Source organism: Populus alba, chromosome 12, assembly GCF_005239225.2.
Source record: "Populus alba chromosome 12, ASM523922v2, whole genome shotgun sequence".
Lineage (NCBI taxonomy): Eukaryota > Viridiplantae > Streptophyta > Magnoliopsida > Malpighiales > Salicaceae > Populus > Populus alba.
Genome location: NC_133295.1, coordinates 9800135 through 9814546, shown reverse-complemented (window position 1 = coordinate 9814546; position 14412 = coordinate 9800135). Strand labels below are relative to the sequence as shown.

General features: G+C 33.5%; 1 protein-coding gene across 1 annotated transcript; it reads right to left on the bottom strand.

Moving 5' to 3' along the window:
* Positions 1–4568: 4568 nt before the first annotated feature.
* Positions 4569–6770, bottom strand: LOC118044568 (U-box domain-containing protein 38). Its single transcript, XM_035052926.2, has one exon. It carries the CDS (start codon positions 6503–6505, stop codon positions 4766–4768), a length of 1740 nt encoding a protein of 579 aa, XP_034908817.1. The 5' UTR covers positions 6506–6770; the 3' UTR covers positions 4569–4765.
* Between the last annotated feature and the right edge of the window lie 7642 nt (positions 6771–14412).

The following is a 14412-nucleotide window of genomic DNA, read 5'->3' as shown; positions in this document are numbered from 1 at the left end:
TAACTCCCCCTCAGAAGGTTAAAGAGTTCCAATATCTCACTAGAAGACTAGCTGTTTTTAACAAATTCATATTTAGGGTAGGGGAACGAAGTCTGCCATTCTTTAACACTTTAAAGAATATCACTAACTTTGAGTGGACATTAAAATGTCATAAAGCTTTTAAAGAGTTCAAAACATATCTTTTCTCTCCAGGTCACAACCATGAGAAAGTGAGAGTCTATTCTTTTACCTTGGGGTTTTTAATCAAGCCATTAGTGTGGCATTTGTCAAAGAAAAAAAAAGGTTATACAATATCTAGTCTACTATTCTAACTGAGCTCTCTAGGATATATAGATAAGGTGATTAAAAGTGGAGAAAATGGTATGAGTTTTGGCTTATGTTAACATAAAGTTAAAGTTATACTTTCATGCTCATCAAATTATAGTGTTAACATACCAAACTTTGAGATAGATTTTCAACAAACCAAATATTTTTAAATGATTAGTGAGTTGGGCAATTGAGTTAGGAGAATATGGACTCTTATACCAATTAACACCAGCTATTGAAGGGCAAGCCTTAACAGATTTTATAGCTGAATGTTCTTTTGAGAACAATGTCTAGGACAAGCTCGTGCCAATGGCTGAGCAGCTAATCCCTTTAGGTGAAGCAATAATTGATGTTAACTTTATTAGGATGTGACTTATAAGGGTGTTAGATTAGTAAAAATTAATAAAGATGACATACCTATATTAAACACCCATGACCATTTAAGGGATATAAAATATGCATATAATGAAAATGTGTTTATTTGATTTGAGTTGTGATTTAACAATCCATAATATTTGGAGTTAAATGAGTTGATATTGTTGATTGAAAATTAAATGGGTTGTTTGTTTATGTTGTTGATGAAGTAATTAAATTAGTGATGAGTTGATATTGTTGATTTTATAATTAAATGAGTTATGTGGTAATGTTGTTGATGAAATAATTAAATTAGTAATGAGTTGATATTGTTTATTGATAATTAAATGGGTTGTGTGGTAATGTTGTTAATGATGTAATTAAATTAGTGATGAGTTGATGTTGTTGATTTATAATTAAATGAGTTATGTGATGATGTTGCTGATGAAGTAATTAAATTAATGATGAGTTGCTATTGTTGATTGATAATTAAATGAGTTATATGGTAACGTTGTTGATGAAGTAATTAAAATAATGATGAGTTGATATTATTGATTTATAATTAAATGAGTTATGTGGTAATGTTGTTGATGAATTAATTAAATTAGTGATGAGTTAATATTGTTGATTTAATAATTAAATTGGTTTGTGGTAATATTGTTGATGAAATAATTAAAATGATGATGGGTTGACATTGTTGATATGGAATTAAATTGGTGATGTGATGACATTATTGACATAGTAATTTAATTAGTAATGAAATGAACCTATAAGAGTAAACGAGGCTACAAGAATCACTCAACAGACATGTTCAACTAGTAAGACATAAACACTAGGTAGGTGTTTAACACCTTGAACTTTTTAAACTTTAGATATTTAAATCATCTCCATGATAAATGAAAATTTATATGCCATGATGATAAATTTCACATGTTAATTTGTTTTCTGATTATTAACTGGTAGACTAGTTATCCTAATTTGAAACTGGTGCCTTGTGAATGAGCGACTAGTAGACCAGCTATCCTGGTTTGAAATTGGCCTTATGAATAGGTGACTGGTGGTTCAGTTATTTTAGTTTGGAACAAGCACCTTATGGAATGGACGGTTTTAGATTGAATTAATGATTTGTGATTGGCACTCTAGGAATGTGTTATAAATTCAAAAATTTATTTGTGAGTAATTAATATATAAATAAAAATTTTAATTTGCTCTAATTAACCATGATTATCTTTTAAATTAGTGTGCTCATCTTAATATCGCGTGTCGTAGTAGCTTTGGAGATTACTCTTATTATTAGTAGATCTTTTAGTCATGTTAAGAAAAAAATAATACTTCCTATATATTTTGAAGATCATTTTGTTGTGCATGTATGAACTTAAATAAACTAACTTATTTAACTTGTACTTTATTAGGTAGTTATTTTCCAAGCATAATGGTGAAATATAAGCACTTAGTTAATATCATTTGTTTAATAATATTACATAGAAGATTAAATATGATCGAAGGAGAAATATCAAATGTATAATTTATGATTATGTGTATGATTGTTAAGAAAATTGTTTTTCTTTTAATTTGTTAACATGATTATTCCTTGAATTGATATGTTATAAAATGTAAAATATCATTGATTGTGAAATGTTGGAATAAAATAGAAATACTGAATTGTTGAAAATGGTTTGTTTGGGACTATTGTCGAAATTGTCGATAACTTGGGATAGATTAAATTAGAGGAAATCCTGCCAAAATTTTTGTAAGAAAAAAATAATGAAATTTCAAATAAATTGTTTGAAATTTTGGGGTTCTTATATACAAAAAGTTCAAGTTCCTCTTTTTGAGAAAGATAAAGGTAAATAAATTTTAATTGATCATATTCCAAGAGAAACGAATGGAAGGACAAATCTCTTCTCTAAACTGGCAAACTTCAATTTAATCAAACTCTTTTTGAATGTATGGATTGAAATCTTGAAAAAACCAAACCTAAAAGATGGATTAGTGGCCACCATAGTTGACATAAAGAATAATTAGAGATCTCCCTTCAAGAATTATCTACTTCCAGGGTAGTTGCTCCCAGATCAAAATAAAGTCATTAACGTAACTAGATGAACAACAGGGTATTGTTTGGTTAAGAGAGAGTCTTATATAGACGATATGCCCTGACTTCTTTGTTAAAGCGTTTATCTCCAAAAAAAGCACCCATGTTTTTCTTATCTTTGTTTTATTTTATTTTTTTAAGCTCACACTTGATTTATTATCTTTTTTATTAGTTCACTATTTTTGAAACTAAATAAAATATACAAAAAAGCTAAAAATATTTAAAAAGTTTATTAAAATAGCTAAGTTTTAAAAAACAATTAAAGAATTTTGATGGAGATAATTTTTTTATATTTTTAATTTAATAAAATTAAAAAATTAGGGATAGAAAATGAGTTAGGAAAATCTCACATAAAGAGACCGTTTGGTAACGTGGCTGCGGGTGAGGTTCACCCGTAGCCACGCCTATTTTCGTTTGGTAAGAAAACAAAACCTGCTTTTCACTGGTAGGGCCCACTCAAATTTAAAATGAAACGGAGGTTTGGGAGACGCAGCAAAAAAGCTGGAATAGTGGAGCATGGCTCCACTGTACAGTGCGAGTGAATTTTTAATTCACTCGCACTGTTCCCTAAACTTAAATCAGAATTTTAGTTTTTTTTTTTAATTTTGAAAAACCAAGAAAAGTTTGTTTTTTTTTTTTTGAAAAATCAGTGCAATTAAAAAAAAACCAGTGATTTCACTCGCACTATTCATGTAAATGTGAACAATATTTTTTTTTTTTTTTTTTTAAAAATTAGTTTAAGGTTAATTAAATTTACTCATACTTTAATCCCAATTTTATTCATGATAATATTTTACCTAATTTTATTGCATGCTAAAAAAATCATGAAAACTGTAGTTTTTGTCGAATAAATTTTGTACGTAATGAAATTGTAATTTTTTTTTTTAAATTGAGTTTTAGTTGAAAAACTAGTATTTAATATTATTTAATAACACTACATAAATTAGAAGGATATAGCATGATGACGTAACATTTGTGGAATTTGATCGCAATTCCAATTATGTTCTTGCCGTGTCAGACCCAGTTAAAAAAAAATCAGTTTTTATTTTTATTTTAATTCAGTTTTATTCAAAAAATTAGAAGAAGATCACTTGATGACGTAACAAAAAATTCAATTTTTATTGTTGCGTGCTTAAAAAATCATGAAAAATATAGTTATTTATTTCATGATGTAATAATGGTAGTTAAATCTACAATATTTAAATTAAAAGTATTTTTTTAATTATTTTATAACATCAATTTGAAAAGCATTTTTTTTAACCAAACACATTAAACTACTTTTTGTTCAACCTCAATTTCAACTACAGTTTTAACCAAACATATATTTTTTCAAACCAACCTTAACTAAAAGTACTTTTTATAAAATAACTTTTTAAAAACCACAACCACAACAACAACCACAATACCAAACACACCCTACCAAACACACCCTGACTTTGTACTGGCAAGTTATACACAAGGTAATTTTATTGAAATTTGAAGTAACGTTGTGACATTTTACTTAAAATCAATCAAATATGCAATTTCAAAATAAAATCCGAAGGTAGTTTCTAAGTTGATCGATTTTTTAATGAAGAAATTTACGAAATTAAGGTCTCAACCATTGGAATAATAAAAAAAAGCTTTTTATTTTTTATTTTTTTATACTATATAAGATTAAAAATTATTTCAAATAGCAAGAGAAGCGTTGCCAAAAGCCCAGAGAAAGTTGCCGGCATACCTACCAATTCCTACCATCATCCATTGGTGCTCAGAATACACAAGTCAACATGAAAACGAAAGCCAGTAATCAAGAACAAGTCAATAAAGGATCATATAATGTGAAACTCTTGGCAAAGGTCAGCTGCAATTATTTATGTAAAATATCCAATAAAACTAAATCCAAACTTTGTTTCTAGCCATTTGTGCGCGCAGCCACCGCATTCCAAAAATCTTACAACCTTTCTTACAGTCAACTGATCTCAGCAACAAAAGAAAGAGACACAGATGCATGAAACATTGAAGAACAAGAGACTATAAATAATTACAGACTTTATAATTGTCAAAAATTGGTAGAGTTTGGACCATGCAAGCTTCTCCCACCACCTCTGACTCCACCAAAAAAACCTCCTCCCAGTCAACCTCCTCCTCCCATTCAACCTCCTCCTCACTCCCTCTCATCACCACCATCAAGATCCTCTTCGCTTTCTCTCTGGCTCTCTTGCTCCCTCGCTCTTCAATCTCCCTCAACACCTCCTCAGCTCTTGCCTCCTTAGCCAATCCCTTAAACCTCATACTCCCATGACTCAACGCAAACAATGCAGCTACACAACTCTCCTGAATTACCTCCGAATGCCCTCCACAACCCTCCCTCAAGATCCCTACCAGTATTGCCACCGCATTCGAATCAAGCATGGCCGATCTCCCTTCATTACAAGCAGCCAAATTACACAGCACAAGCAGCAACCTGCTTGCCAAATCACCAGAATTCACCATACTCAACAACATCGAAACAGCACCGAGTTTGACCAATTTAACCCGGTTACTCTGCATTAAACTCAAATGGTACAACGCCATTGCCGAATCATGGCGTGCTCTCTCGCTCTCCGCCTTCAACGCCTGCATCAACGGCTGCAATGCACCTAGAACACCAATCGCCATTCTATTCTCATCCTCTAGAGCTAAACTAAAGAACGCACCAGCCGCGTGCTCTTGCGCTTCACTAAACCCTTCTTTTAACACATCAATCAATATAGGAATAAAACCCGACCGCACGATTTTCACCTTGTTTGCTTTCTCTAATGACAGATTAACAAGTGAAGCAGTAGCATTTGTCTTGACAACAAAATGTCGTGAAGCAATTAAAGCACGAAGAGCAGGGAGTAATCGAGGCGTACAAAGTGAAACTCTGATTTCTACTTTCGTTCTCGTGATCTTTCGCAGCCAAATCACACCTTCTTCTTGATCACGTACATCAACACTTTTAAGCTTTTCCACTATCTCATCTTCTTCAAGCGAGCACGAAGAATTCGAAGTAGGGTCTTCGGATTCTGTAATCGAAGTGGACGACGAGGATGTGGAAGAATAGCACGCTGGCCGAGTCGCCAGAGGCAAAGGAGTGAGCGGACTAGCTGCTGGAGTGGCGGCTGTTTTGACAATCACGGGTTCTTCGGAGGAGCTGGAGTAGAAATGGTTGACTCGGTGAGCCAACTCAGTGATGGCGTGAGAGAAAAGAACAGGAGGCTTTTCAGCTACACCCTCAAGGAGCTCCCTCTCGGAAACTCTAATATCTGGACGGCTCATGTTTAAATGCATCGACTTTGATGACGAGAATTTCATTTTTTGGCGGACAATTTCCTCGAGAGAGGAGTAATCGGGTGCACGAGGGTGCTGGATGCCTGAAGTATCACACCAGTGGAGAATCGTTGATTTGATGGCTAAATTGGGGATTACTGTGGTGAAATCAGGGAGGATGTTGTCTTCGAGGGTGGGGATAAAGCCTAAATCGCGGCAAACTTGGACAGAAACCCGCTCGAAGGTTTGGCCAGAGGAGACAACAACAGGGTCGGACATTAAGGATCCATAAATGGGACAGATGAATTCTTTAGGAGGAGGTTGTTGGGTTTGAGTAGGTTTTGAGCGAGAATAGAAAGAGATTTTCCATCTCCGTTTGCCATTTCCACCCATGGCTTGTGGTGGTGGTGGTGGGAAAATGGAAGGGGTTTTGCTCTCTTGGTGTTTGGGATTGAGGAAGGATGCGGCGGTTGGGGGCATGAACAGACTGACAATTCTTGTTTGTAGCTACTGCCTATGTGCTGGTGAGGCAAGAAGACTTTGGAGGCTGCTGCTGTGAGGAGAGCTTCGGAAGATCAGCCATTAGCTACTGGCAACCTTTTTTTTTTTTTTTTTTTTTAATGAATGAACTGGTCATGTTAGCTGTCAAAGATGTTCGAGTTTTGCTTTAGCAAATGAGTTTGCTGTTAACACTCTTGCTGTTGATTGCTGGGTCGTCTTTCTTTCTTTCTTTTTCTAATATATATTGGAATTATTTGTCAAGGGAAAGCTATTGCACTTGCAAAGTATATACTTTATGAAAAAAATGGAATCTTGGAGCATTCAAGAAAAATGAATTGGGTCACTGTTCTAGAGGCATGGTCTGCTTTTACTTGCGGAAAAGTCGTGTGTTCAAATACCACCTTTTCATAATTTGAACTCAATTTTATTGTAAGAGGAAATTGCTGTATCTTATCATATCCTTATTATTCATTGATTGTAGACCGCAATTATATTTAGCGAAAAAAAAAAAAAACTAAAACAAATATGTATAGAATTTGTCATTATGATCGTGAGGTTTGTTATTTTATTTTATATGAATAATGTTTTGTCTTAATAATAAGGTTAGATATTATGCAATGCACGTGTACGTGTATAAAATGGATGAACATTGTTTTTTTTTTTTTTGTTGTCTGAATTTGACCATGAAAGGGTTATAATAAATCGTTTTTAGGCTCAGCCAAGCGCCAAACCCAAACTCCCGTAGATCTAGTAAGTTATGAGACCTATTTTTTCTAGGCTCAGCCAGGTGCTGAGCCTAGACACATGTGGATCTGGCTAGTTACTGAACCTATTATCCCTGGGCTTCGCTAAACGTTAAACCCAAACACATGTGGGTCTAACGAGTTGTCAAACCCATTGTCCCCAACCTATTATCCTTGGCTTAGAAAAGCACTGAGCCAACATGCCCACTAATAGATTAGAGAATTTTTATCCTAATAGAACCATAGATTAGAGATATTTTATCATGATGAGACAAAGATACTTTACAGACAGGTTAACCTTTTCCTTACAAGAAAGAGAAGCACTTGGAGGGCTATAAAAGGATGAAAAAAAGATGATCATGTCAGGTTTAATTTTCTATCTATGCTTTAACAATGTCAAATAGATCTATCTTAAAAGAAAAATCCTTAAATGGATAATTTATTTTTCCCTAAACTGATTCTAATTTAATCATCGAAGAGTCCTCAAATAGATTTTAAAAAAAAAGACCTTTTACAAGTAACGATGATGATCTACCTACGCTTTCACCATTGAATGGTAGGTCAGATTGCTAGAATTACGAGATTAATGACTTTATCCCGGGTATAGGCCCGACCTTCAAGCCTACTAGATAAAACAAGACCTCATCATTGGTTACTTCAAGAAACAGGTTGTTATCATTCCTAATTACCATCAGGTTTGGAACCTTAAGGTTTTGAAAGATGTTTAATAGGTACCAACAGGATGTTGGTTCAAACCATGTAACTTTAGGAGTTATTGCAAACCAGTGGTTTCATTGTCATTATCATCTTTAATTATTATTAGAGTTAGAACTTTGAGGTCTTGGAAAGCCTTCAATGGCTACCAACACAGTGTTGATTAAATCTGTGCAACTTCAGGAGTTATTACTAGCCAAGGACTCTTGCCACGCTTGCATACCTGACATGGTAGATGATCTCTAAGTAGGGAGGTTATGTTATCTTTTTCCATTCATATTTTCACAATAACTAAAGGAACTATGTTTATTTGGGAAGAGTCCATTTGACGACTACCCATAAAACCTTCATCAGAGAAACACAATTCCTTAACCTTTTTAGGGCCTTAAAACGAGATAGAAATGTATTATCATCAATGACTAGAAATGTAAGTTTCTTGTACATGAATTATATTGCTCAGAATAAAAAAGAAATGCTTTATACTCTTTAGGTTTCAAAATCTTTCAAAAAAAGGATGAATTTACTCTCTCTTATGTGATAACACATTTACTTTGGAAGTAATGAATGTCTCCCTAGTACTACAACACAATTTACCTTGAAAGAGATTGTCATGTTTTCTCTAGTGCGATCACACCTTTCTCAAGAATAGGATGGATGTTACATTAGCGACAAGGATGTATACGCTTTTTCTATTAAATCTTCCAAAGATGGTATGAATTTACTCTCCCTAGTGCGATATCACATTTACTTTGGAAGTAATGAATGTCTTTATAGTGCTACGACATAATTTACCTTGGAAAAAATTGACATGTTCTTCTTAGTGCGATCACACATTTCTCTAAGAATAGGAAAGATGTTGCATTAGCAACGCGGATGAATACGTTTTTTTCCATCAAATCTTCTAAAGATAAGATGAATTTACTTTTCTTAGTGCAATAACACATTTAATTTGGAAGTAAGAAACATCTCCCTAGTGCTATGACATAATTTACCTTGGAATGTATTGAAATGTTCTCCCTTGTATGATCACACCTTTTTCCAAGGATGGGACAAATGCTACATCACCAATGAGGATGTATATGCTCTCTTCATTAAATCTTTTAAGAGATTGGATGAATTGACTCTCTTTAATATGATAGTACATTTACTTTAAAAGTAACAATAATGCTCAAAAGACCTCAATAATGGTCCACCTTAAATACACCAAAACTGATGGGCCCTTAAGAGAGGATCTTTCTCCTCTCCACCAATATGGCATCTCCTTGAACCCTAGGGCCTAATTCGAGGGACCCATGCTCCTTGTTGCTCTTCTCAGGTTTTGGTTGAAACTTGAACTCCTTATAAAAAACTGGAGAACTTATCTTTCTTGAACTAAGCCTAGTGTTTCTTGGCTCCATTAATTCTAGTAGAAAAAGAAAGATCCTTTTAATTTTTTTTAGGATGATCCATATAGGTTTTTCTCGAGTAAAAAAAGTCATGACTTGAGGTATCTTCTATAAGAGTAGTTTTTTTTTTTTTTTTACAGCTTAAACGAAGTAAAAGTAAATGAAAGGTAAAAATAAGAACAACTAGGGTTATAAAGAGAAAATCCCTACATCCCCACCGTCAAATGAAAAAACATTGTGTCATCATATATATCGAGAAGGCTACTCAAGTGCTACATTGAGTCCTAGCCATCATTCTGTTCCCCAAGGCAAACCTCTTACCCATAGAAAGAAGTCATCTAGACTTAAGAATCCTAATAGGAAAGATAAAAAGGGTCTCAGTTGCTGCGAGTAAAGACTTTTCAAAATATTCACGTATGACACTCAAAGATTTAGGAGGCTATTGATGGATCAACATTTATTGCTTTTTGTTTGGATGTTTGAAACTACTATTTAAAAGGCTGACCATAAGAGGGTTATGAACCATCATCCCCCGGGCTTATCCAAGTGCTGAGCCCAAATGCTTGCGGGTTTGACGAGTTGCTAGACCCATCATCCTTGGACTTAACCAAGTGCTAAGTGATTAGTACTTAAAGGTGCATATTTATCAAGGTTTTATATCATCATTTTGCACTTAAAGTATCAATAACTCCTTAACTAAAACATGTTTTATAATAACAAGTCTAATACTATAAAATGCCCTAATATATGGTAAATGTTCATCTTAAATGCAGGCCTATCACATAAATCAAAGGATTGATTGATGAATTCAACTACTGAAATTTGTGAAGATAAAGAGAGGGTGAAACTTAGAAAAGAGATGTTGGTGTAGTCTAAACTGGAACACTGTTTGGTAATTAGGTCATATCTCGAGTTCTAGATGTCCAAATGACCTCAAATTTTTTACACAGATTCAGTAAGACATATGCTTATAACTTTCATGTTTTCATCAAGATCTAAGAAGGCCGTTTTTAAGTCAAAATTATAGCAACAACAGAGAAGTCTGAATCTGTCCTGCAACCCGAACACTATTCAGTGTTTGGCCCATATCTGGAGTTCTAGAAGTCCAAATGACCTCAAATGTTTACACAGATTTGTTAAGACAATGTCTTGCAACTTTTATGTTTTCAAGTGGACCCAGTTTTGATGCTAGCATTTTCGTTTTATTCAGACAAGAAGATAAGGATTTTCACAAAGTCAAAAGTTGGCTACCCACTCAACAATTAGTAATCAAATCAATAATTCTGAATTTTGGCCTATAAAAGGAGGCATTTGCCATGTATTTGGGAGCTTGGTTATTCAGATCAAGTTCATGCTCTTTATTTCTCTCTTTATATATTTTTTTTATAATTTTTAAGTTTTGCTTTCATTAATATCTTGTTTATACTTTTCATTTCCTTTCCTTTACTTAGTTAACTTGTATTTTCTTTATGTTCTTGTTTTGTTTATTTATGTTTCTCTTCTTCATTATGTTTAGCTAAGCTTATTATGTCAAGGTGAAAAGGTTACACTAATGGTGTAAGAATAAATATAGTGTAAACTCAACATGGATCATAATGTTTAATATTAACATGTCTTATCTTTTTATCTTACTAATTCTTAATACCTTGCTTGTTAAATGGTTAATCTAGATTTGTGTTGTATAACACTTGGTACAACAAATGCTTGGCACTCTCATAGCCCAACCGTATGGTATTACCTACACTTGGGCTATGATAGAAACTTGATTTGTTGTTAACATCATGAATTCCTAACAATATTTAAAAGTTTGGTGTTATGTAAATAAGATAATTAATATGATCATGTTAATAATTTATAATGAATTATTAATGACAAATCATTCGATTGGAACCTCCTTCGTGTGTGGTTTCCAAATTGAGTAATAAGAGTTTATACTATACTTGTTTGAAATACCATTAGTAAATCCTCTAACCTTGACATTTGTTTTTATCATTGTTTAATTCTTACATTAATCTTCCATCTCATAGTTCTCATTAATTTCTTCTTCTTTTATTATTATTACTACTACTATTACTACTACTACTACTACTACTATTACTATTACTATTATTGTTATTATTGTTGTTGTTGTCTTGTTATTTATAATTTATACAATTAACCTCTCTATAGTTCGACTCTGGTCTTGCCGGGTTATTTATTACTTCGACACTCTTGCACTTGGGAGAAGACATCAATCTTTTGGTCGTGTCAAGTTTTTGGCACTGTTGCCGGGGAGGTAAATTCTTGTATAAATTATAGTATTTATTTTGTTTTCTCTTTTCACTTTTCTTGTATCTAACTTTGTTTCTTTTGTTTTGTTTTTTTTTCTTTTGTTTTCTTCTTCCTTTTATTCTCTTTCTACATGTGCATGAGTGTTTGGTCACGTACATTAAGTGGTAGACTTTGTAGGGTATCCTCATCATTTTCAGAAAATATGGCCGAAGAAGATAACCAGTCACTTTATAATGAGAATAATGAGAATAACCGTGTTAGGACACTTAGAGACCACATGAATCCCACAAGAACAAGTGCACCCTCATGCATAGTTTTCCCTCCTGATGCATCCTATTTTAATTTTAAGCCATACATTATTCAACTTTTACCTTCTTTTCATGGCTTAGATCTAGAAAATCCATACTTGCATTTGAGAGAATTTGAAGAAGTTTGTAACACCTATAATGACTTAAATTGTAGCATGAATACCATTAGATTAAAGCTTTTTCCTTTTTCATTAAAAGATAAAGCTAAAACATGGCTACAAAATATTAGGTCAGAATCCATTCGTGCTGGGATGAAATGCAACAATAAATTTTAAAGAAGTTTTTTCCATCTCATAGAACCAACTCTTTCAAAAGACAAATCACCACTTTCACTCAAAAACCAAGTGAAACATTTTACCAATGCTTGGATAGGTATCGAGACTTGCTTAATACTTGCCCTTATCATGGTTTTGAAACATGGAGATTGGTTTCACAATTTTATGAAGGGTTAACACCTAAAGATAGGCAAATGGTTGAATTGATGTGTAATAGAACTTTTAAAGATAAAGACCCTAATGAAGCAATGGAGTACCTAAACTTGCTAGCTGAAAATGCACAAAATTGGGACACTACGGGTACTTATGAGGCACCAAGTAAAACCCAACCTCATACATCTAGTGGAGATATGTATAACCTTAGAGAAGATCATGACCTCCAAGCCAAGTTTACATCTTTAGCTAGAAAAGTCGAGGCACTAGAATTGAAAAAGAGTGGTCAATTAAAATCTGTTTAAGATATTATGTGTCAAATCTGTGAAACAAATGAACATGCAACCAATGATTGTCCAACTTTGCCTTCCTTCAAGGAATGCCTCCATGAACAAGCCCATGCTTTAAACAATTTTCAAAGGCCCAATCATAACCCATACTCGCAAACATACAACCCTGGTTGAAGAAATCACCCAAATTTCAATTGAAAGAGTGATAACAATAATGCACAAACTTCACAACCATCGTTTCAAGCACACCATAATTTTTAAATTCTCATGGATATGCACCTCCTTATGCTCCACCTCCTAAAAGAAATCTTGAGGAAACATTGCATACATTCATTGAAAAGCAAGAGACAATCAACACTCAATTTGCTCAAAGCATGACAAATTTTAAAGATGCTCTTGCAAAATTAACATCTGCTCTCAGTTTCCAAGTGAAAGGTAAGTTTCCATCTCAACCACAACAAAATCCAAAGGGGCAATACAATGCAAATGCAAGTAGTTCCAGAAGCCAACACATGGATAAAGTCAAATCAGTCATCACTCTTCGTAGTGGTAAGGTTATTGAAAAACCCACTATTGAACCTTGTGAGAAAGATGATGAGTCAATCTCTGAGGGTAAGGAAGGGGTTGAATCTGAACATTGTGAAGAAAAGACTGATTCTCCGCCAGCACTTCCATTTCCTTATGCCATGACCAAACAAAGAAAAGTCAATCACAACTCTGAAATCTTTGAAACTTTCAAACAGGTAAGGATCAATATACCTTTGTTGGATGCTATTAAACAGGTTCCTTCCTATGCTAAATTTTTGAAAGATCTATTCACTGTGAAGAGAAAACTGAATGTGAAAAAGAAAGCCTTTTTAGCTGAACAAGTAAGTGCTATTCTTCATAATAATAATGCTTTGAAATATAAAGACCCTGGTTGTCCTACAATTTCTTGCTTTATTGGAGAACATAAAATTGAAAGAGCCTTACTTGATCTTGGAGCTAGTGTGAATTTACTTCCATATTTAGTTTTTCAGAGTCTCAATCTAGGTGAGTTAAAACCAACTTCTGTAACTCTTTTACCTGCCGATAGATCTGTAAAAGTGCCTAAGGGAATAATTGAAGATGTGTTAGTACAAGTCGATAAATTCATTTATCCTGTGAATTTTATTGTCTTGGACACGCAACCTGTTAAAGCATGTCATTCATTTGCTGTTATTTTAGGACGTCCATTTCTTGCAACTTCTAATGCATTGATTAATTGTAAGAATGGACTCATGAAGTTATCTTTTGAAAACATGACATTGGAGATGAATATTTTCAACATTTGCAAGTAGCCTAGAGATGATAATGATTTACAAGAAGTAGATCATATTGAAGAATTAGTTCATGATCAACTTGAATCTGCTTTGAGTAAAATTGAGTTGGATGAATCTGAAGATTTGCAAATGATTTATTCTCAGGAAGAAATCACGGATGAAAAAGGCACCAAAAATATTGATGTCGATCTTTTGTCAAGAGTGACAACAGATTTGACATCTGACATCCCACCAATCGATGATTACTCTCCTGATGAATCCTTACTTTCTCTTAGTTCAATGCCTTGGTTTGCTAAAAATATCAAATTTCTTGCTTTATGAGATTTGCCAGCTCACTGGAGTACTGAAGACAAAGGAAAGTTTTTGAACGAAGTGAAGAACTTTTATTGGGATGACCTTAACTTATTCAAATATTGTCTTGATAAAAAATTTCAAAGATGCATTCC